Raw genomic sequence first — 24770 nt, 5'->3', positions numbered from 1 at the left:
ACTTTGGAGAAGTGTCTACTTAGGTCCTTTGCCCATTTTTTGATTGGATAGTTTATCTTCCTTTTGTTAAGTTGTATGAGTTCCCTATAAGTTTTGGAGACTAAACCCTTATCGGAGATAACATTGGAAAATGTGTTGTCCCATGCAGTGGGCTTTCTTGTTGTTTTGTTAATGGTTTCTTTTGCTGTGCAGAAGCTTTTTATTTTTATGTAGTTCCATTTGTTTATTTTCTCCTTTGTTTCCATTGTCCTAGGAATTGTATCAGTAAAGATATTGCTACAATAAATGTCTGATATTTTGCTGCCTATGGATTTTTCTAAAATTTTTATGGTTTCCCATCCTATGTTTAAGTCCTTTATCATTTTTGAGTGTTTTTTTTTCTTTTGTGTGTGCGTGTGTGTGTGTGTGTGTGTGTGTGTGTGTGTGTGTGTATGGTGTAACTTGGTGGTCTAGTTTCATTGTTTTGCATATATCTATCCAATTTTCCCAACACCATTTCTTGAAGACTCTGTCTTGACTCCATTGCAAGCTCTTGCATACTTTGTATAAAGCTCTTGCATACCCTTTATTATCTATATTAATAAAAGGGTAATATGCTAATTAGACTGGGTCGACCGGCCATCTTCCAGACATCCGACTTCCTTCTAGACAAAGCCATGGTGGTGGGAGCCGAGGCAGATGCAGTTAGGGGTGATCAGGCCAGCAGGGGAGAACAGTTAGGGTTGAGATCAGGCTGGCAGGGGAGGGCAGTTGGGGATGACCAGACCAGCAGGGGAAGGCAGTTGGGGATGACCAGGCTGGCAGGGGAGGGCAGTTGGAGGCATTAGGCAGGCAGGCAGGTGAATGGTAGGAGCCAGTGGTCCTGAATTGCAAGAGGGATTGGGCCTAAAGTGTCAGTCATACATCCCCTGATGGGTCCCAAATTGTAGAGGGTGCAGGTCAGGCTGAGTGACACCACCCCCCACCCCCCATGCAGAATTTTGTGCACCAGGCCTATAGTTGGTGTATAAAAAAGCCATAGATTTCTGGGTGTTAAGTTTGTATCCTGCTACATTGCCAAATTCATTTGTTAAGTTTAGTAGATTTTTCATGGAGTCTTTAGGGTTTTCTATGTACAATGTCATGTCATCTGCAAATAATGAGAGTTTTATGTCTTCTTTTCCAATTTGGATGCCTTTATTTCTTCATCTTGTCTGATTGCTATGGCTAGCACTTCCAGTACTATGTCAAACAGGAATGGTGAAAGTGGGCATCCCTGTCTTGTTCCTGTTCTTAGAGGAAATGGTTTTAGTTTTTGCCCATTGAGTATGATGTTGGCTGTAGGTTTGTCATATAAGGCTTTTATTATATTGAGGTATGATCCCTCTATTCCCACTTTGCTGACAGTTTTTATCAAGAAAGGGTGTTGGATTTTGTCGAATGCTTTTTCTGCATCAATTGATAAGATTTTGTGATTTTTGTCTCTCAGTTTTTTCGATGTATTATGTTTATTGATTTGTGGATGTTATACCAGCCTTGCATCCACAGAATAAATCCCACTTTGTCAAGATGTTATGATCTTTATAATGTAATGCTGAATACAATTTGATAGAATTTTGTTGAGGATTTTGGCATCTATGTTTATCAGGGATATTGGCCTGTAAGTCTCTTTCTTTGTAGTTTCTTTATCTGGTTTTGGGATTAGGGTAATTCTGTCTTCATACAAAAAGCTTGGAAGTGTTCCTCTTGAATTTTTTTGAATAGTCTGAGGAGGGTAGGTTTTAGGTCTTCTTTGAATGTTCAGTAAAGCTCCTCTCTGAAGCCATCTGTCCCAGGGCTTTTGTTTGCTGGAAGTTTTTTGATTACTGCTTCAATTTCCTCCATAGTTATTGGCTTACTCAGGTTTTTTTATTCTTCCTAATTGAGTTTTGGAAGATTGTATCTTTCTAAGAATATATCCATTTCTTCTAGGATGTCCAGTTTGTTGGGATACAGTTGTTCATAGTATTTTTTTATAATCCTTTGTATTTCTGTGGGGTCTGTTGTTATTTCACCTCTTTCATTTCTGATTTTTTTTATTTGGGTCCTTTCTCTTTGTTTCTTTGTGATCCTAGTTAGAGGTTCATCATTCTTGTTTATCCTTTCAAAGAACCATCTCTTGCTTTTGTTGATCTTTTGTATTGTGTTTTTGGTCTCTATGTCATTTATTTCACCTCTGATGTTTATTATTTCCTTCCTTCTGCTCACTCTGGGCTTTTCTTGTTGCTCTCTTTATAATTCTTTAAGTTGTAGGGTTAGATAATTTATTACCAGTTTTTCTTGTTTTTGAGGTAGGCCTGTAAAGCTATGAACTTCCTTCTTAGAACTGCTTTCACTGTGTCCCATAGATTTTGAATTGTTAGGTTTCATTGTCATTTGTTTTTATTTCTTCTTTGATCTCTTTGGTAACCCAATAATTGTTTAATAACATGCTATTTAACCTCCAAGTGTTTGAATTTTTTATTGTTTTTATTGTAGTTGATTTCTGAAAGCTTCAGAATGGGCTGGGTCATGCGCCTATGACATGAGGCTATAATGTATCAAAATAATCTTTTATTTCAGGCACCTTGGTGCAGGTGGGCTAAGTCCAACAAAGGAATCAGCAGAGAGTGCAGGGAGGGAAAAGTTTTTATTAACTTTTGCTGCCTACAAGCTGTTTTGCTGATGTAAGGGTTCTGTCTGTTGTTGGCTCTTCCTGGCGCCAGATGTCCAGTGGCTATCTGGAATATGCGGTGCTCAAGATTGGAAGCTTTATGCAAGATATCTACAAAGCACAACAAGTTTTCTCTGTCCTGTTTCATTTTCTTTAACCCTTTCATTTCCATTTTAAAGGGTATATACAAAGGAAAAGAAGGGGAATGGGGTCGCCGTTTTTCTTTTACTGCTTCCTGCATAAGGAGCAGTGGTTCTCAACCTTTCTAATGCTGTGACCCTTTAATACAGTTCCTTATGTTGTGTTGACCCCCAACCATAAGATTATTTTCGTTGTTACTTCATAACTGTAATTTTGCTACTGTTAATGAATTGTAATGTAAATATCTGTGTTTTCCAATGGTCTTAGGCTCTACAGCAGCGGTTCTCAACCTGTGGGTCGTGACCCACAGGTTGAGAACTGTTAGGCTCTACAGCAGCGGTTCTCAACCTGTGGGTCGTGACCCACAGGTTGAGAACTGCTAGCAGGGTCGCCTAAGACCAACGGAAAACACAAATATTTACATTACGATTCATTAACTGTAGCAAAATTACAGTTATGAAGTAGCAACGAAAATAATCTTATGGTTGGGGTCACCACAACATAAGGAACTGTATTAACCTTTTGCACTCGGATGTCGAGTGTGACTCGGCAAGGTTAGCATTAGAATAAAGGAATCGAGAAAAAAGCAAGCGAGTGCAAAGGGTTAAAGGGTCGCGGCATTAGAACCACTGCTAAGGAGTAAATTTAGAGTGTTTCCTGGGGAATAGGCCTGTAGGTTCTCTTTACCTGGGTAAGGATGAACTGTCCTACTGTCTGATTAACTAGGACTTGTAAACTTGTTTGTATAAATTTGGTAATTATTCTGAAAATGCAGGGCCCAAGGAGTAGGGGTTGGAGAAATAGTATCAGGGTGCCTAAAAGGGGTAAAAGCCAGGTTAATTTGGGCAGAGCTGCTTATAGGTTGGATCATATGGACGGCTCTATACTGTTCTGACTGATATCCTTGAGCCATTGAGTATTCTGTTGAATGCTGTGAAATGTTGTGTTTTTTCTTTATTTGACCTGCAGAGTTTAGGTAAAAACAACAGGAGGTTTTAGCAATTAAACAAACACCTTTCTCTTTGGCTAAAATATAGTCTAAGGCTGGTAGGGGGACTATTTTTGGGATATAAGAGATCTGCAAGATTCACAAGCACTATGAAGGTAAATAAATAGGTGTGATCTGGAGAGAAATTCTGTAAATTGCCCTAGAACCAGAGTTCTGTAATAAGTTTGAAAATATCTTGCACCTTTCGGATTGGATAATGTGGGCCAGGTGGGGGAATGTCAGTCACAATTTTCAGGAATGTGGAAGCCTGGATATATAATCTATTAGTCATTTGGCTGATATGTGAGAGGGGCTATTTTTTCTCCAGGAAGGCTAATGGGAGGGGAGGTTACCGGGGCAGGGGGGTGGGGAACAAGGTTTTTGTTTTCCCCAATTTCATCCCTTGCTAGGCATCTGGAGCTTTTTGCCCTGGTGAGTTTCTACACCTATTGTCTTTGCTCTGGGGGTCAGAAGTAGGATGAGGCCTGGGCACAAAAGGAGGTTTTGATGGTATCTAGGGGTGGTATTTCCTGAGTATAAGTAGAGCTTGTAACCTGGTGGAGAGAAACTGTTTTATACATTTTAGTATTACTGGGGTAAAAGTTAGGATAATACAAGTTATGACAAATGGCCTGGTGGAAGGAAAGATACATTAGTTTGGAAGGTTGTAATCTAATATATCAAAATGAGGTTTATTCTCAAATCATTTATTCTTTTTTTAAATTTCTTTATTGATTAAGGTATCACATATTTGTCCTCATGCCCCCATTCCAATCCCAAACCCCTCCCCACGTATGCCCCTACCCCTCTGTTGTCCCTGACCACTGGTTAGGCTTATATGCATGCATACAAGTCCTTTGATTGATCTCTCCACCTTTCCCCCACCCTCCCCTACCTTCCCTCTGAGGTTTGACAGTCTGATCGATGCTTCCCTGTCTCCGGGTCTGTTTTTGTTCATCAGTTTATGTTGTTCATTATTTCCCCTAGATAAGTGAGATCATGTGATACAAGAAATACACTTATAAGAACTGAAAATGAGACAAGCAATAATGGTTATGCTGAGAGGCAAATGAATCAGTCTGTAGTGAGTTTCTTTCTGGGCCAACAGTTCTTTTGAGTCCCAATTTCAATGTCAAACAGTTCCTTATGTGTACATGTCAGCAATGATATTTCAGTTCTGGATGGTGTACAAATGGTGGTGATGCAGGTCCGACCTTCTTTGGTTTGGTCCTGGGCAACCTTCAGCGACACACAGCTTCTGTCTGCTAGTCTGGCAAGGCGTTGTCAGCGTCTTCCATCTCTGGACTGTTTCTCTTCTGTCTTCATGGCTGGAGCAGTCCTGTCAATTCCTCTCTGTTGCAGGAATCCACATGGTCTTGGAGTTGTTTTCTGAAAATATACAACCATATTCTTGACCAAAAGTTAATGAAGGAATATTTTCTATAAATTTGACTTGGAATCCTTTTTCATTTTTTGCCCAAACGATTTTCCTTTGGCTTGTTTTGACACCATGTGTGTTTTTCATAGGTGTCTTGCTGTTAGCATTACAAATGAAACTTAATTTTCTAAAGTAAAAATTTTCTAGATGTAGTTTACTTACAGGATATTTTTCCTTACATGATATTCTTCTACTATCCCCCCTTTTTTAATTTAAATATTAGGAGGCTTTTGGAAATTTTATAATGTAGTCTTGATAGCTTTTAAATTTTAACTTTTTGCACTAAAATATTACTGCTTTAGGTTTATTACATGTTTTACAATTTTACCATGAGATGAACTACCCATAAAAATTTTTGTTAACACTTTAGGAACAGCTTTTTGTACAGTACAATCAATTTTTCTAGAATATTTGCTTATTTCAATTAGCCAATTTAAATTACTCTGAAAACTTGACTACTATTTTACTGTCAAATTTATTACTTTAACAACAATCTTATCAAATCGCTTATTCTTAAATGTCCTTGGTTTAAGGAAGATAGGATTTTTTATGTGGTTGTGGACTGCTGTTTTACTATTTCAGTTTCCTTATTCTGCTTTTTCTGGCTTTCTGGCCTGTGTCATTTATATAACTTCCTTTTAACATTTCTTCTTACAAACCTTTTATAAACAGTCAGCATTTCTTAGATTGACATTTATGAACATTCTCACTTTTAAGAAATATGTCTTTGCCGAGACCGGTTTGGCTCAGTGGATAGAGCGTCGGCCTGCGGACTGAAAGGTCCCAGGTTCGATTCCGGTCAAGGGCATGTACCTTGGTTGCGGGCGCATCCCCAGTGGGGGGTGTGCAGGAGGCGGCTGATCGATGTTTCTCTCCCGTCGATGTTTCTGGCTCTCTATCCCTCTCTCTTCCTCTCTGTAGAAAATCAATAAAATATATTTAAAAAAAGAAAAAGAAAAAGAAATATGTCTTTAATGAAGTATAGGGCACTTTATTAATAGTTATAAATTTACTTTATAGACTTTCTGTAATAAAAGCTAAAATTAGGTGAACTTGAAACTTGTTGAAATATTTAGATGTTTATCATTTAACCAAGCAATGCTCCAAAGTTTTTAAGTTGTCAAAGACTTTGGAAAATTATGTATAGGCATATGAGGCTGGAGAAAAGGTTGGGGGGTGGGCAGGGAACAAGCCAAGCAGCTTATTCCCAGGCCTCTAGCTGCTTGGCTTTAAAACTGCCATATTTTCCCCTAGAGATAACATGCTAAGGTTTGGGTGATAATGAGTGCAGCTTCTGATAGTAGCCCAACTGTTAAGTAAGGTTTGTAGTTTTGCAGTAGAGAAAGTTGTCCTTTGGGAAAAAGGGGCAGGTGGTATGAGAAGGCACTGAGGTCAGAGCAGTTTTCAGAGCATTAAAGGGGTGAGAATGTTGGCCTTGGGATCAAAGGCTCATTGAGGAGTCCCTTTGCCATGTTACATTATAGAGGAGCTTTGTGAGAAGACTGAAGTTGGGAACTCAGAGGCGAGAGTATCTAGCAAGTCTGAGAAAGGAGAGTCTTTTTTGTTTAGAGGAGGGGACAGTGATGGAGGAGATAAAGATTTTGCAGTGTAAGGAATGGCATAGTTTTGTGAGGTGAGAGTGAAACTGAGGTAGGTGACTGTCATTTGACACAACTGGGCTTTATGAGGGGATGCCTGTACTGTTCCAGTCAGGCAAGAAGAGTGGATAAGGGGGTATTTAGTAAGATGCAGTGTAGAGTTTAGGTGGCTAATGACTGATACTAATCCATCAATCCTCATAATATAGACTGAAGAGGGGACAAGGGTCCCTGTGAATTTGGAGAGGGCAGAATAAGTGGCCCCAGTATCAATTAAAAAGGAAACAGCTTACCTGCCACCACAATCATTACCCGAGGCTCTGTCCTGGTGATATAAGTCTGTGGGGCCTTGTGTGGGCCTGGGCAGCTTCAGTCTTCGGTGTCCAGTCCCAGGAGGTCTGAAAGCTCCAAACTGGACCCAGAGGGCAGCCTTGCTGAGGTCCGACCTGGAGGGGCCAGAATACAGTCTGATTTCCAGTGGCCTTCCCTTCCACACTTTGGGCAAGGCCTACGCAGGGGTCTCAGGTTTGGGGAGGACTTGGTCCAGTGTCCTTCCTTATTGCATTTGAAGCATGGGCCTGGAGGAGGCTTAGCCCCTAACTTACCCTTGGTTGGAGAACCGGCACTTCGTTTGGGGCTCATAAGAGTGGTGGCTAGGAGCTGAAAGGCCTCCATCTGGGCCTCAGCCTTGGCCTGATCTAGCCTTTGTTTTTGGATTTGGGTTTCTTCGTCTCTATTATTAAAGACCTTAAATGTCATGTTTAAAAGGTCTTGTTGGGTAATTGTTCCTTCTGGGCTTATAGGGTCAAGATTGGTGTATTTTCTCATGGCCTGTGTAAGGCAAGAGAGGAAAACTGCCAGATTTTCATGTCTTTCCTGGGTGATCTTTGCTAATTTTTCATAATTAACTGCTTTGTGGGCTGCCTTCTCAGGCAGCTGAGTTGGAGGAGCCATAGTCTCGGGGGCTGGAGGATGGTCAATGGGATCAAAAGTGGTGAAGGAAGAGGAGGATTTGAGATCCTCGGGGGCTTAGAGTGAGGAAAGACAGTCTGTGAGCAGCTGTCACAGAGAGAAGGATGTGTACTGAGTATGAAAAAAGCCTGGACATATGGGACCTCAGACCACTTTCCCTCTCTGCAGCAGAAATTGTTAAGGTCAGTTAAGATTTGGAAATCGAATGTGCCGTTTTCAGGCCATTGGGACCCATTTTCTAATTTATACTGAGGCCAGTAAATTGCAGGGTATGAAGATTCTTAAGTACACAGCCCAGGGGTGTGGTGCAGGGAATGGTCGACTGTGAATTCCCCATGGTGACGGGCTGTGGCTTAAGGTCTGTTCTCAGTGAAGTTAAGGCAGAGAAAGGCGTCTCCATCTCCCCCTAATGTTCACAAGAAATAGACGGAGCCCTCCCTCTGTGACAGGTGTCCCCAGAAAGAGAGTGGGCAAGGGAACCTAGTTTCCCTGGAGGACTTGTCCTGACCAGTGCTGGATTTTCGTGGGGCCAGCCATACAGTAACAGCCTGGAGCCTGGCTCCAAACCCAAAATGACAGGACAGTCCGGAATGTAGGAAAACAGACTAAAGCCACTTACTCATGAGTTTATGCCCAGTGTTGATGGAGAAGGAGGCAAGGCAAGGAGAGGTCTACTATCCAGTCATGGGCACAACCCAGACAAGTCTGGAGGAAAGCTAGGGAGACCCAAGTAAGTGTCACGAGTCCAGTAGAAGTTCAGCTGTGCAGATGCATGGCTGGGGGCCTTCCTTGGACACACGGGGAGCTCAGAAGGTGGACAATCATGGTCTCTCTGAGTACCAAGTGCCCAGTTGCTGGAACCCTGCAATGGCTCTTACCAGACCCCTCACTAGACCTTCCTGGGTTTTGGTGCCAAATGAAAGGTGCAGAGTGGGCTGGGGTCCAACATCTATGACATGAGGCCATAATGTATCAAAATAAGCTTTTATTTAAGGCACTTGGGTACAGGTAGGCTGGGTCCGACAAAGGAATCAACAGAGAGTGCAGGTAGGGAAATGTTTTTATTAATTTTTGCTGGCTACAAGCCATTCTGTTGATGTAAGGGTCTGATCTGTCCTTGGCTCTTCCTGGCTCCAGATGTCCAGTGGCTATCTAGACTATGCCGTGCTCAAGATTGCAAGCTTTCTGCAAGATATATGCTAAGCACAATATGTTTTCTCTGTCGCATTTTACTCTCTTTAACCCTTTCAATTTCTAGTTTTATGCCATTGTGATCTCAGAAGATGCTTAATATGGTTTCAGTCTTGTTGAATTTGTAGAGACTTAGCCTGTGTCCTAATATGTGTTCTATCTTTGGAAATGTCCCATGTGCACTTGAGAAGAATATATATTTTGTAGCTTTAGGGTGAAATGTTCAAAAGATGTCAATTAAGTCCATATGATCTACTGAGTCATTGAGGATTGCTGTTTCTTTGTTGAATTTTTGTCTGGAGGATTTATCCAATAATGTCAATAGGGTATTAAAGTCCCCTACTATGATTGTATTGCTGTCAATCTCTCCCTTGATATCTTCCAGAACTTTTTTTTTTTTATGTATTTGGGTGCTCCTGCATTGGTTGCATATATGTTTACCAGAGTTATATACTCTTGTTGAATTGCTCCCTTTAGTATTATCAAGTGGCCTTCAGTATCTCTTGTTATGGCCTTTACTTTGAGGTATATTTTGTCAGATTAAGTATTTGTACCCCAGCTTTGTTTTGTTCATTTTTGTTTGCCTTAAAAATATTTTTCCATCCCTTCACTTTCAGTCTGTGAGTCCCTTGTTCTGAGGTGGGTCTCCTATAGAAAGCATATATGGGTCGTGTTTTCTTATCCATTCAGCCACCTTATGTCTGTTGATTGGAGCATTTAATCAATTTACATTTAAGATTATTATTGATAAGTACTTGTTTGTAGCCATTTTTATTTTTTGTGCTTGTGTTTTTTCTTCCCTTTTTATTTCTTATTTTTACAACAGTCCCTTTAGCATTTCTTGCATTGCTGACTTGGTAGTAGTAAACTCCCTTAGCCTTTTTTTATTTGTGAAGCTCCTGATTTCCCCTTCAATTTTGAATAATAGCCTTGCTGGATAGAGTATTCTTGGATTCATTCCCTTGCTTTGCATCACTTTGTATACTTCATTTCATTCCCCTCTGGCCTGAAGTGTTTCTGGTGAGAAATGATTTGATAATCTAATGGGAGATCCCTTGTAGGTAACTCTCTGTCTCTCTCTTCCAGTGCTTAAGATTCTCTCTTTGCTGTTAATGTTTGCCATTGTAATTATGACGTGTCTTGGTGTGGGTCTTTTGGGGTTCATCTTGTTTGGGAATCTCTGTGTTTGTGTGACTTTTTTCTTCCTCAAATCAGGGAAGTTTTCTGTCATTATTTCTTCAAATATGTTTTCTAATCCTTGCTCTTCTTGTTCTCCTTCTGGCACCCCTATTATATGGATGTTGCTTCATTTCATGTTGTCCCTAAGCTCCCTTAAACTCTCCTCCTGCTTTCTATTTTTTTTTTCTCCAATTGCTGTTCAGATTGGGTGTGTTTTCCTACCCTGTCTTCTAGCTTGCTGATTCGGTCCTCCCTTTCTTCTAGTCTACTGTTGAAACCTTCCATTGTGTTTTTTATTGTAGTTGTATCATTATTTATTTCCTTTTGATTCTTACATAAGTTGTTGATTTTCTCATCTAGCCTGTTTATGACCCTTACTCTGAATTCTTTCTCTGACATTTTGCATGCCTCTGTTTCATTTAGTTCCTTTTCTGGCGATTATTCCTTTCCTTTCCTTGGGGATTGTTTCTTTGTCTCCCTATTTTCTGTCTCTTTCTTGCTCTGGGCTCCCTGCTGGGGGTCCCATGCATTAAAGCCCCTAGCAGTCCAATGGTCCTGGACCCCTACCCCAGGGGTTGGGTCTGCCTTGAGTTTCACACCGTTATTGTCTCTGCTCTGAGTTGTACCCCCTTCTCCCCCAGCCTGGTCCCTCAGTTTTCTGTTTCTCAGAGTTGGCAACTATGGGTGCATAGTTGCTCTATTTTGTGACTCTCTGTGAGGGCCCAGAACTCTCTGGCATGCAATTTTCTGTGTGGCCCCAGCTTCTAAGGCAGGATGGTGCCTAAGTCCCTCTAGCAGTGCACTTGCAGCGTGGTCCTGTGACCTGTTGCTGGGCACACCAGGTCCCGCCAGCAGCTCTGACCTGGGCTAGGGGTAGGGCATGTGCCAGGTGACAGCTTTGTCTGTGCTGGGTTCAGAGCACACACAGTCCAAAGGCTCTGTCTATGCTGGGGGTGGGGCACTCAGCAGCCAAAAGCTCTGTCTGTGCTGGTGGCAGAGCACCCACTGTCTAATGGCTCTGTATCTGCTGGGTGTGTAGCACACACTGGCCCAAGGCTCCGTTTTTGCCATGGGCTGGACGCACACCAGGCTGCAGCTCTGCCTGTGCCAAGGTGGGGTACCCACTGGTAAGAGGCTCTGTCTCTGCTGGGGGCATAGCAAACACTGGGCTGCAGCTCTGTCTGTGCTGTGGGTGGGGTGCACACCAGCCAAAGCTCTGTCTGTGTGCTGACAGAGTGCACTCTTGCCAAAGGCTCTTTCTGTGTGGGAGATGGGATAATCACTGGGTGAGGGCTATATCTGAGTGAAGGTGTAGCATGCACCAGGCTGTGGCTCTCTACTAGGACTAGGAATGGAGCAAGGAGTGGGATACCCGTGGCTTGCACTCATAGCGTGGGGACCTGAAGCACAGGATTCTGGGGCACTGGGTTTGGGCTTCAGCTAAGAGGCACAGCTCAGGAGGTCTGTCTAGTGAGTACTCACTGCAGACATCTGGGACCTATGTCATGGCATCATGCTGCTCACTGCCCAAGCACGGTGGTGGTTCCACATGTGTTATGGCTGGCAAGCAGCTCCCTGCACAGGTCTTGAGGTGCTATGTGAGGTCAGTCTGGATTTTGGTGTTGTAGCACTCCTGGCCTCTGTTACTCCCCTCTATAAGATGCTGTGGGTTCCGCACCAAAGCCTAGCCAGTCTGGGGGTGCCTTCAGCATCAGCAGGGGTTCCCCATCTAGGAGAGCCTGATCTGACAGTTCCTGGGACTCCTAAGATATCTATCTGTTCCTCATTCACCCACACACATACTACACACGCCCCCCTTGCCCCTTTACTCACACTCTCTCCCTCTTTATTTAGATATATATTTTTCTAATTTCTTTTTATCTGTAGGACTTGCCTATTTAGTATTTTTTAAATAATATTTTTAAGTCTGTGTGTAATAACTCAATCTTGATTTTTTTTTAACCTATCAATTTGTATTGCCTATTATTTCTCTTAGGCTTTTTTTATGTATCAAGTAAACTTTGTATGAGTTTTAAACAATGTATAAGACATTTATAGAGGTTTATTTTAAACTTAGAAATAATTTCAAACTTATAGGAAAGTTGTAAAGTAAGAAAAGTACAAAGAACATTCATATACCATTTGCCCAGATTCACTTATTGTTAACATAACATTTCGCTGCTTTTAATTTATAATTTGAATATGCTCTCCGTCTTTCTCTTTACTCTTCCCACCTCTCTATATGTATATGTACATGTACATACATCCACTCATATATTTTTTCTTAGCCATCTGTTTAATTTGCATACATCATGACCTCTTTACCCCTAAATAATCCAAGGTGTATTTCCTAATGGATATTTTGTGGAGACAGTTTGAGCCTCTGGATAATGTGATTTCTTCAAACAGAAATTATTATATTTTTCTAGCTTTTCTGGCTAAGATTTTTCTAAAAAAATTAGTCTGCCCTTGCCAGAAATTTCTAAAGTTTTATTGCTGTGGTATATTTCCTATTGTGAAGGCCAGTCTCTCCTCATTACCCTTCTTTTATAGAATTTCCTTACTATGGCTACTTATTTATTTTTCTATATAAAGTTTTACAATAAATTTTTCTAGTTTCCAAATAATTAATTTTTATTATTAAATTATGAATCAATTTAGGAAGATTGATATTATCATGTTAATATTTTTACGTAACAACAGGGTCTTTTTTTTCCATTTCTCCAAAACTTCTTTTGGAATCCTCAGCAGTCTTTTACTTTCTCTTCATTTTTTCTTCTGCTCACAGCAAGATGGATTCTGGATATACTCTGAGTACTGTAACAACCATCTGGATGCCTGCATGGAGCTCTCCAAACTGATGAAGGACAGCCGCTATCAGCACTTCTTTGAGGCCTGTCGCCTCTTGCAGCAGATGATCGACATAGCTATTGATGGTTTCCTTCTGACTCCAGTCCAGAAAATCTGCAAGTATCCCTTACAGTTGGCTGAGCTCCTCAAGTATACTGCCCAGGACCATAGGTAAGGGATTAAGGGAGGCAGGAGTGAAAGAAAGTGCCTCCTCTACATGTTGATTCTTACTGAGTATGTATGTTCTTTTTCCTTGTCTGAGCTTCTGTTAGCTTCTTTGCACAATGGGATGATGACATATTCTTGCTTACCTCTCAAGGCTGTTATGTGTATAAAGTAAGGGAAGGCTTATGAGGGTTGCTTATAAAGTTGTAAATCAAGTTTCCTTACATTATAGTGCCTCTGTTACTTTTTTTTAAGAGCTTGTTTATGACTAAAGATGTTAACCATTTTTTATGCATTGCAAATGAAATACCATGTTTTTGTTACTATTTTATTCTGGTGTTTTACTTTTTGGTTGTATCAAACTTGTGTATTAAATATGATCATGTTCTGTTTTTTTAAAAAAAGATGTAAATCAGTATGCACAAAAATCATTATGCATCATCATTATTGTACAACTTAAACCCTGCCTTCAGGGAGCTTATAGTCTGGTCCTTAGTCCTGAGTTTAGCCAAGTAATTCAACACAGATGGAATAATTGTTCAACTGTTATTTTCTACTCTGCTTAATAGATTTAAATATTTTGGTAACATCCTGCCCAACTATACCGACCTTACATTTATTCTGCAAGGCTAACTCCTTGCTTTTCTTTATCTTTTCTATCCTGCTCTGCCTCATTCCAACTGTACTTTCCTGTTAGACCCTGAACATACTGGGGGAAAATAGACTTGAAATTTCCCCTGAAGTTTTTTTCAAAGGTTTTTAATATTTTCAAGAAAACCAACTCAAAATGGACCAAGGAGTTTATCTCTCAAAATGGAAATGGCACCCCAAACCCCCTACCAGTAAGGTATATGCTGAGTGTCATCTCCAACAATGGGGATGGTCTAAAGTGAACCATCCCCCACTCTCCCACTCTTTCACGTGTTTTACTTCATGAACTAAAGTCCTCAGCCTGTTTCTAGACTGCCTTTAATTGGTATTAGGTCCCTGATCTTAGACCAGCTGGCCCAGCTCTCTGCTTTCTTTCTGATTGAGCACTCCAAGAAGAAAGAAGGCCTTTGGCCAATTGTTTTAGCTTCCTATCTGATTCGTATTAGGCCTGCTTCCTACTTTTATTTGGCTCCATTGCCTGGGTTCCTTGGATATGACTTCTAGAGCTAGTTGCATAAGGCCATGGGTTTTGGCCAGTTGGTTTTGTTTATGTCAAACTTCTAGGTCAATCCATGCGTTTATTTTTAAGTTGATGTTGTTTTTCTAAGTAAATCATGGGTCATGTGCTTCAGTAGTTTTGGATCCCTGGACAGATTTCAGATATGAATCCAAATACAGTGACACTGGACTCTCCCTTTGTGTAAGTAACACCACCAGTGGTAATTCTGCCTTCCATGCTCTGTTAGTTATGAGGAAGGCAAGTAGAGAGGGACCTTGCAAAGGAGGATTCTTCTCTCTCCTCCCTGAGTCTGTTTGCTAGCTTGGGAATGGTGGGAATATTCATTAGATATGAAATTTAAAGGTGACTAAATCTCATTTGAAAAGATTTAATATAACCCATTGTCAGAACTGAGTGCCAAGTTTTTTAAGGATACAGTTTCTTATGAGAACTAATGTAAGACACTGAAGAACCCCCACTAAAATTAAGATATTTTGAAAATAAAAATGGAAAATATTTATGGCACTTATAATGGAAAGACCCTTAAAGGAAGGTATTCTAGTCAGACTTCCTCCTTTTATAGCTGGAGAGACTGAAGCCCAGACAGTGAAATGACCAAGAGCAAGTCTGTGGCAAAACAGGGACACAAATTTTGGACAGTGTTCTGAGAACTTAGCTCTTTTTGTTTTTTAACTGTAGGCTTTTTTTTTTTTAATCCTTACTCGAGGATATGCTTATTGACTTGAGAGAGAAAGATTAATGTGAGAGAGAAACCTCAATCAGTTGCCTCCTGTACATGCCCCAACCTGTAATTGAACCTGAAACCTAGGTATGTGCCCAGATCTGGAATCAAACCCACAACCTTTTGGTGTACAGGATGGTGCTCCAACCAGCTGAGCCACCTATCCAGTACTGGGAACCTAACTTTTTAAACCTTTTTAAAGAGCCCTCCAAGTGATTTCCATGCCCAAGAAGGTTTGTCAGCTATTGTATTAGCCCATCTGCAAGGTGTCTTCTGGTTCTGCTAACTCATGATAATATGAGCCTAAATGCCCTCCACAGTTATACTTCATGGTGTTAAATGACCAGAAGCAGCCACTATTGTACCTAAATCTCAGTGGAGCAACCTCCAGACCAATAGTTTTAAAACCGGTATATTCAAATAGTGGCTCTCAAATGTTTTTATATCACAGTTCATTTCCCACCTAATCCTGAGTTTCTATTCCATGGAACCTAGCAGAAGGCTCTAAAAATCATACTTGGGGATGGATGATTTCAACTAGGTAAATTATATGTTACATAATTGATTTTAAGAGCTCAGAAAGACCATTTTCAAAGCACAGCAAAAAGCTATGTTAGTTTCTTAGGTCAAAGCAACCTCAGGGCCTTTTGAGTTTAGTGGGAACCAATAAGATAGGTCATCTGCCTGGGATTTGCCATTCCTGTGGTACTTCACTTTGTGACTGGAACCCCTGCCTCAAGGCCTCTTTTCCCTCTGGGTCCCTGATCCCCTCTCCTTCTATCCCCTGGGATCAAGAGTGCTGAGAGAATGGCTCAGACAGTGACAGGCTACATCAGTCCCTATTTTCCTTCGGCATGCCCTATTGAGCCAAGCACTGTACCCCTTTTAGCAGGTTCAGCAAGCTGCATCAAGATGGCAGCTCCTGTGATGCATGTCAGAGTAGCTTGGATTTGAAGGCAATTAGAAGTTGCTGCCAGCTTAAAAGCTTAGTGTGATAGATGTTAAGATAGGTAGGTCTGAAATGCAGGCAGTCAGAGTGGCTTGCTGAGGTAGAAGATTAGATGGATGGAGAGAGATAAACGGAGAACAATACTACCTTTGCTTACAGAAGGGTGACATGTCCCCATCCTGCCACCCAACCTTCCTTAAGCTGACAAGAATGAAGACTATGTATAAGAGGGCATTTAGCTGACATCTGGAGTAATACAATCTTGCTTCAGTCAATCTCTTCATTAGGGGCCTGGGCCCAGACATCATCTGGAGTCCTCGGGACTCTGAGCAGGATTCTGACTGAACCATAGCTATTTACTTTTTTCACACACTACTAACGCTAAAGGGGCAAATTAGGGATCGGAATATTTCCTCTATAAACATTGTGAGAAAGGCAGCCAGGTAAAAATGGCAAAGGTCGACTGACAGTATGGCACAGTGGCAGGGATTAATTCATGGTTGAGTGGGGCATGAGGTAATAAGCATTCTCATGCCAGTGCTGTCCAGTAGAACTTTCTACAGTGATGTAAAGGCTCTATATCTATGCTACCTAATATTTTAGCCACTGGCCATATATGGCTACTGAGTACTGAGAAATGTAGCTGATAAAACTGAGGAACAAAAATTTTATTTTACTTAAATGTAGCTAGTGGCTACCTTATTGGGCAGTATAGCTCTATGCTTTACCTTCCAGAAAGTGGCTTAAGGCATTTTCCTGATGCTCTCAAATCAGAGAGAGGAATGGCAGGAGACAGAAATTGGGCCCAAAGAACAGAGGTTCTTGTTTATGTTAACAGCTTCGACACTGCAACCATCCCTTCTATCATTACCCTATTCTGCTTCTAAATGGCAGGCTCAGATAGTATTGCCAGAGAATAACTTTGACAATGTTACAGAGCCCAATAGATCCCCCATAGGCTGGAGGATCTATTGTAAAGGGATGAAATATAACATGAACAAATGTAAAGATTTGCAGTTCTGTTTAAAAAATCAACAGTTAAACTTCAGATTGAGAGACATGCAGCTTCCAGACAGCATATTTCAAAGAGACGTAGGAAACATTAGTCAGCCATAAGCTCAATATGAGTCAGTAGTAGGATCCAGAAGAAAAACTGATAATAGCTAACATTCATAAAGATTCAGGATAAAGAAGAGCTTATTTTTTAACAGAGTTGTCTTGAGACAAAATAAACTGGTTAGGAGGCATAGTAAGCATTGTGTCACTGGAGGTGATTAAATGCAGTAGTGTTTGAAGACTGGGGTCTGGCAGTTGTACAGAAATCAAACTGGAGTAAGGGAGTAAAATAGTTTACATGGATGATTAAACCCTCAACAAATCCTAAGGTAATGCTCCTCATTTTGTGGGAAACTAAGTCACTGAAAGGGTGAATGAAACTTGACAAAGGCCACACCACTAGTGAGTGACAAAACTAGGGTTTGAGCTCAAAGAGTCTGGCTTCAGTCTCTGTTCTAATCACTATTCTATGTATGATCTCTGTATTGTTCAGGAGGATGTTATTTCACAGTGATTAGGGGCAGAGTTCCTTAGAAATAGGTGATAGTTCCTTTTTCTATGCATCCTTGCCAGCACTTGTTGTTTGTTGATTTGTTGATGATATCCATTCTAACAGGTGTGAGGTGGTACCTCATTGTCGTTTTGATTTGCATCTCTCGGATGATTAGTGACTTTGAGCATGCTTTCATATGTCTCTTGGCCTTCTTTCTGTCTTCTTTAGAAAAGTATCTATTTAGGTCCATTGCCCATTTTTTGATTGGGTTGTTTATCTTCCTTTTGTTAAGTTGTATGAGTTCCCTGTAAATGTTGGAGATTAAACCCTTATCGGTGATAACATTTGCAAATATGTTCTCTCATGCAGTGGGCTTTCTTGTTTTGTTGATGGTTTCTTTTTTCTGTACAAAAGCTTTTTATTTTGATGTAGTTCCATTTGTTTATTTTCTCTTTAGTTTCCATTGCCCTAGGAGCTGTATCAGTGAAGAAATTGCTTCGGCATATGTCTGAGATTTTGCTGTCTGTGGATTCCTCTAGTATTTTTATGGTTTCCCATCTTATGGTTAAATCCTTTATCCATTTTGAGTTTGTTTGTGTATATGGTGTAATTTGGTGGTCTAGTTTTATTTTTTTTTTGCATGTATCTGTCCAATTTTCTCAACACTATTTATTGAAGAGACTGTGTTTACTCCATTGTATATTCATGCCTCCTTTGTCAAATATTAATTGAGCATAGTGGTTTGGGTCTATTTCTGGGTTCTGTATTCTATTCCATTGATCTATATGTCTGTTCTTGCGCCAGTACCAGGCTGTTTTGAGAACAGTGGCTTTGTAATACAGCTTGATATCTGGTACTGAGATCCCACCTACTTTGTTCTTCTTTCTCAGGATTGCTGCAGCTATTTGGGGACTTTTTTTATTCCAGATGAAATTTTGGAAAGTTCATTCTAAGTCTGTGAAATATGCCATTGGTATTTTAAGGGGGAGTGTATTTAATCTATAGATTGTTTTGGGTAGAATGGACATTTTGATGATGATGTGCACTGCTGGTAGGAATGCAGACTGGTGCAGCCACTGTGGAGAACAGTATGGAATTTCCTAAAAAAACTATAACTGGAACTCCCATTTGACCCAAGAATACCACTTCTAGGAATATATCCCAAGAAACTAGAAACACTTATTAAAAAGAATATATGCACCCCTATGTTCATAGCAGCACAATTCACCATAGCTAAGATTTGGAAACAGCCTAAGTGCCCATTAGCAGATGAGTGGATTAAAAAACTGTGGTACATCTACACAATGGAATACTATACTGCGGTAAAAAAGAAGGAGTTCTTACCATTTGCAACAGCATGGATAGAACTGGAGAGCATTATGCTAAGTGAAACAATCCAGTCAGAGAAAGATAAATATCACATGATCTCACTCATTTATGGAATATAATGAACAACATAAACATTCATTATATTCCATAAATGAGTGAGATCATGTGATATTTATCTTTCTCTGACTGGATTATTTCACTTAGCATAATGCTCTCCAGTTCTATCCATGCTGTTATTTTTTATTAAAAAATAAAATAAAATGGGGATTTTAAAAAAAGAAATAGGTCATAGAAGAAATGGTAAAGTTGTCTGGACCAAGGCATGTGCGAAGATCCCCTCTTGGTCTTTGGCTGGTTGTATCAGATAGGACACAAAAATAATGGTATAGGAAAGATATGGGTCTATTTTTATCTTATGAAAAAGATATCTGCAGGGAGGTAATCTATGGCTGCCATAGTCATCAAAGACTTGGACTTTCTCCAACTTTCTCTTATCCTATCTCTAGGAGTCTGGACCTTATCCTACTGGTCCAAGATGACTGCTAGAACTTCAGCCATCAAATCTATATTCCAAACATCATGATTAAGTAAGGGCTAAATAATGGTATGCCAATTTTCTTGAAAGAGGTTTCTCAAAACTTATTCTTGACACTTTTTTTAAAAAGATATTTTATTGATTTTTTACAGGGAGGAGGGGAGAGGGATAGAGAGTTAGAAACATCGATGAGAGATAAACATTAATCAGCTGCCTCCTGCACACCCCCTACTGGGGATGTGCCTGCAACCAAGGTATATGCCCTTGACTGGAATCAAACCTGGGACCCTTCAGTCCACAGGCTGATGCTCTATCCACTGAGCCAAACTGTTTAGTGCATATTCTTGGTACTTTTATTTACATATCTTTTGACATAATTTAGACACATAGTCACCCGTTACTGTAAAAAATGATAGGTAATGTAGTCTCCATGTGACATGGCTTCTATTCGAAAACCAGGGTTCTATTATACTAAGTAGGAAGAAGAGAATGGATGATAGGGTTGGCATGTAGCACAGTGGTTCTCTGGCACATTGAATCATTCAACTTGTACTTTTGTGTCTTCGCAGTGACTACAGATATGTGGCAGCTGCTTTGGCTGTTATGAGAAATGTGACTCAGCAGATCAATGAACGCAAGCGGCGTTTGGAGAATATTGACAAGATTGCCCAGTGGCAGGCATCTGTCCTAGACTGGGAGGTAGGCTCTTTACCAACAGAGATATTGGGAAGTCTGAACAGCTTAGCCAGAACTGCACATAGCCATGGATGGGTGAAGAGAAATTAGATTTGAAGAGTAGCAGGAAGGATTTAGATAAGAGCCAAAGCAAAACTTCCTGCTAATGAGAGGTATTGTGTACTTGAATAGCTTTCTAAGAAGGTTGGAGAAATCTTTGTAACAGTGCTTCATTAAGAAAGGAAAGGTTCATCATTTTGCTTATTGCCAGGAAACAATTGGGTTGACTCAGTAGCTTTTCAAATCTCTTTCAAGTCCTGGAATTTCACCAGATGAATACTTGGCTGAGGAGATCTATATGCTAATTCACTCCCAAACACAGAATACACGGTTGGTTCTCTGGTGTTGGCCAGCCAACATACTTATTTTCTTTTTGGTAGCATCACTTCACCGTGACATATCTATTAGGTCTACCCAAGCCTGCACACTTCAGGCCATGACTATCATCCCTGCCAAATTGACAGACCAAATTCTGATTTTTGTCATCTGCTTATAAAAATAATACTTCACAACCCCATTCCATTGGGCATAGATACAACACTAAGTAATAATAAATAACTTAGAGCAGCTTAGGGGAACAGCATAGAAAAGGACCTATTCCAAGGACTGTAGTTTCTGGAGAATTTGAATTTCTAATTTTCTGATGCTGATATTTGGTTTAGCTATCACTTTACCACCCTTTACACGCATTAGATCCACTTGAAAGGAAGGGAGACACCTTCTTTTTTTACCAGGAGCCCAAGTTTAGAGCTCATGTTTGGGAACATGATTGTGATTTCTTCCTCATGGAACCCCTCCCCTCACATCCTGATTGTATAATAATACCCAAGGACCTATTGCAGTTTACCATCAGATTATTTAATCCAAAGAAGTTGGAGGATACACAAAGCCCCAACATGATGGAGTCAGCAAGAGCATCTATTTAAAAGCTAAGGTGGCTTGATGAGGCATGCTCCTGGGACCAGGAGACCAAATCTGGTGCTGGATGGATTTGTTATTTATATGCCCTCTTGTCAGTAGGCAGCATTGAAAATAAACTGTATGAAAAGGATGGTATTTCTTGAGACCACAACCCTACATCAGACAATCAGCCTATAATCAGAATGGTATGCTGAGCATTGAGATGAGTGAGATGTGCTTTTGCCTATCTGGGGGGGAAGTGGGGACGAATACATTCTAGGAAGAGGAAATAGTGTGAGCAAAATTCTAGAGGAATGGAAGAGAACAAAAGGCCTGTGGGGAAGGGGTCAGTGGAAAAGGATTGCACTTTGAGGGACAAGGTGAGAGCTCTGAATTCTGAGAGAGCTCTTTCCTTCACATGGACTGATTTTACATGGCCACTTTCAAGCAGCCATATAACGTGAGGCTTATAGGAACCATTGTATTATTTCCATTGTCCAAATAAGGAAACAGATTGAGAGTGGTTAACATATTTCTCATAGGTACAGATAAATTGATAGCATCAGTGGGTCTAGAACCCAAGCCTTCTGAGATTCTCACCTCAGAAAACTTCCAGGGCAGCTGGTTGTTCCATTAAGGAATCATTATTCTACTGTGCTTCAGTGGTTAGAACATGGAATTTCGATGGAGTCTGACCTGGATTCAGCCACTTTAAGACAATTACTTCCAATTTCTCTGACCTTGATTGTGGGACATTAGTGGGTATGAATAGGAGTATGTATGTAGCACAGGATATAGGGCACATAGTAATACTCAATAGAATAACTTTCATTTATGTAGAGCTTATAGTGTGATGTGTACTTTCCTAAGAACTTTATATATGTTAATTTATATAATCTTCACAACAGCCAATGAGTTTGGTACTGCTATTATCTTCATTTTTAAAATGAGGAAACTGAGGCACAGAGAGGACATATGAATTGCCCGACATCAACTGTCAACCACCTTGATGAGCATAAGGAGTGCATTTTTTCAAGGTTTTATTTGTTTTTGTTTTGCTTGTTGGATTTACATGTGATAAGCAGTACTTAGAATAGAATTTGTCTACTGACTAATATGGTGGGTAGACCAGATGACGACTGAGTAGTCCTAGTGCTTGTACGATCATTCTCAGTTTAGTAAGTGGTGCATCTAAAAGTAATTTTGGCCATACTTGTGTGGCATTGGCCCCTTTTATAGATTTCTTTCACTTCATATATATTCAAAATAGATGGAGACACATTTTCCTGGGATACCTCAGATGGGACATGGCAGACTGGTACCACGCTCATCTTTCCATTCCTTCAAAGGAAAGGCCTGTATAGCTCCCTCATTCTGAGGACTTCCTCTCCCAGATCTGGGCATCCAGAAGTTCTGTGCTAGTTTGCGGGCTCCCCAAGAAGGAGTGTTATCTAAGTTTTAAGGTATCCCTGGGGTGGAATCTGGAGTCACAGTAATATCTCTGAGCTTTCTTTCTGAGGTTGTATTATTAGAAAATATTCCCACTGAGCTCTTCTTTTCCTTTCCATCCCTTAGACTGGAAAAAAATGGTATGCTTGAGAATATAATATCCAGCTATCCCTGTCTTTGGCCCAGTGCTGTTTGCCTCTGATTATTTCTGGGATGATGAAGCAGCCTTCATTTCTAACTGACTTCAAACTTTGAGTACCAGGGCTAGGGACTTAGACATCATCCTCAGATATCTCATTTAACAGCTGGAAAAGCTGATACCAAGAGAGAGGAAGGGACTGACCCTCCAGTAATTTTGGCCTGGATACAGCATAATGTAATGGTAAGAGTGAGCACATTCTCTGGAGCCATAGAATTGAGGTTTGGTGTTAGATCTGTAGCTAACTAGCTGGATAAACTTGGCTGATCACTTGACCTCTCTGTAACTCAGACTATAAAATGAGAGCAAGAATATCTATCTCTCAGGGCAACTGTGAGTGTCAGAAGAGATAAAGTGTAACACAATATAGGTGCTCAGTAATCCTGGGCACTGCTCTTTGTCCCCATCTGCACATAGGCCAAAGAACATACATCCTTGTGTCCATGGCTTTGATTTGGTTTGCCTTGTGTTCCGAGTTCCAAGCATACCTCTATTAGTCTTATCCACTGGAGATGTAAGCTCCTTGAAAATAGGTGCTAAGTCTAACTTAGCATCTGACAGACTTACCACATACCTCTGACCTAGCAGAATTAGCATAAAAAAGGAGCCAGACTGTAGAATTGAAGAATTAGGAATCAGGTGTCTTGGTGCTTTTTTGTGTGTCTGACTCTACATAACAAGAAGGAGGAGTTGTTTCCAACTCTCTGGATAATAAGCCAAGGAAGCATGTGGTCATAAAGTTTCCTATTTAATCAATATATTTTAATGAACTTATTAGGGGAAGAAAAACACTATTGTAAGAGGGTGTGTGGGTTTCCTTTTCCTTTATCATCATCTCCTTCTTGCTCTCCCCTATCCTCTTTTTCTCAACCGGGAACAAAGAGACTTCTACCACCTATTCAGACTTAACCTTCAGATACAGGAAAGCATCTAAAAGACAAATGCTGGGATGAAATACTGTGGCAGAGAGATATTATAGAGAAAAAGAGGCCGAATTAGAGAATGAACTTCATGGCAGCTGGTGCCCCTAGGGCCAGAGGGCAATTGACCATAGCAGTTCTAGATAGCCCTGGGCTCATATGGCCTCAGGGTGAATAAGAGTATTAGTCTTTCCAGCTCATGGAGTCTTTCAAGGATTCCCAGGAGTCCCTCCCTTCATCCCTCCTTTCCTACCAGTCCTTTCTGTTCTACTCCTGCTCCAGATTATGTATAGCCCTAGGTGCCTCCAGGCAGGCGATGGGTCCATCCCTCCTGCCTGGCTGCCTCTCACTGTCACATGTCCTTCCCAGGGTGAGGACATCCTAGACAGGAGCTCGGAGCTGATCTACACTGGGGAGATGGCCTGGATCTACCAGCCCTATGGCCGCAACCAGCAGCGGGTCTTCTTCCTGTTTGACCACCAGATGGTCCTCTGCAAGAAGGTAATCACACCCTCTTCTTCCCTGAGGGATATGGGCACTTCAGGGGACACCAGCATCTCCCCTTTTATCATCCCCAAACTTTCAATAAAGTGGGTTAAAACTATGGGTCAAAAGCAGACAGGAGATTGGCAGCAATTCCATATTGGGATGACTGGTATGGCATGAATATCATAGGCAAAGCTGGCTTTTGGGCAGTAAAGCTCTGAAGATAGGATTTTTTTTGTCTTGGTATCATTTTTACTATTTACCCTCCTGCCCCTGGTTATCCTTCTCCACTATCTTCCACCCAGATCTGATAGCCTACTGATTTATACTAAGCATTAAAAATATTTAAATATTTCTATCCCAGTTGGTGAATAGTGGCTTTCCTGAGCAAATTACCCCTATTTCCACTCTAATAGCTCTAGCCACCTGGACCCTCACTGCCCCAAGAAACAACAAAGGTCCTCATACCTTTCCCTGACAGGTATGTACTTTTGTGGTACAGGAATTTCCCCTTTGCCCTTATTTATTTTCTACATAAGTTGTATCACTTTCCTATAACTCTTGACTATGCTTTTCTCCACCTTCCATTCTCTGTAATCCTTTTGATGAGATGTCTTACTGTTATCATTGACCT

At 40.7% G+C, this 24770-nt stretch overlaps 1 protein-coding gene across 2 annotated transcripts in view; it reads left to right on the top strand.

Moving 5' to 3' along the window:
- Positions 1-24770, top strand: part of ARHGEF9 (Cdc42 guanine nucleotide exchange factor 9) — a 187921-nt gene that overhangs the window by 93850 nt on the left and 69301 nt on the right. Inside the window, exons 5-7 of one of the 2 annotated variants that reach the window (XM_054716177.1) lie at positions 12967-13199; positions 20017-20146; positions 24020-24151. In XM_054716177.1, coding sequence (XP_054572152.1) covers positions 12967-13199; positions 20017-20146; positions 24020-24151 — 495 coding nt within the window. The remainder of the gene's footprint in view (positions 1-12966; positions 13200-20016; positions 20147-24019; positions 24152-24770) is intronic. The other variant, XM_054716181.1, reaches the window with a different exon arrangement.

The sequence above is a fragment of the Eptesicus fuscus genome, chromosome 1, assembly GCF_027574615.1.
Source record: "Eptesicus fuscus isolate TK198812 chromosome 1, DD_ASM_mEF_20220401, whole genome shotgun sequence".
In the NCBI taxonomy this organism is placed as follows: Eukaryota; Metazoa; Chordata; class Mammalia; order Chiroptera; family Vespertilionidae; genus Eptesicus; species Eptesicus fuscus.
Note: the sequence above shows the minus strand (reverse complement) of the source record. Positions and strands in the feature narration are given on the sequence as shown.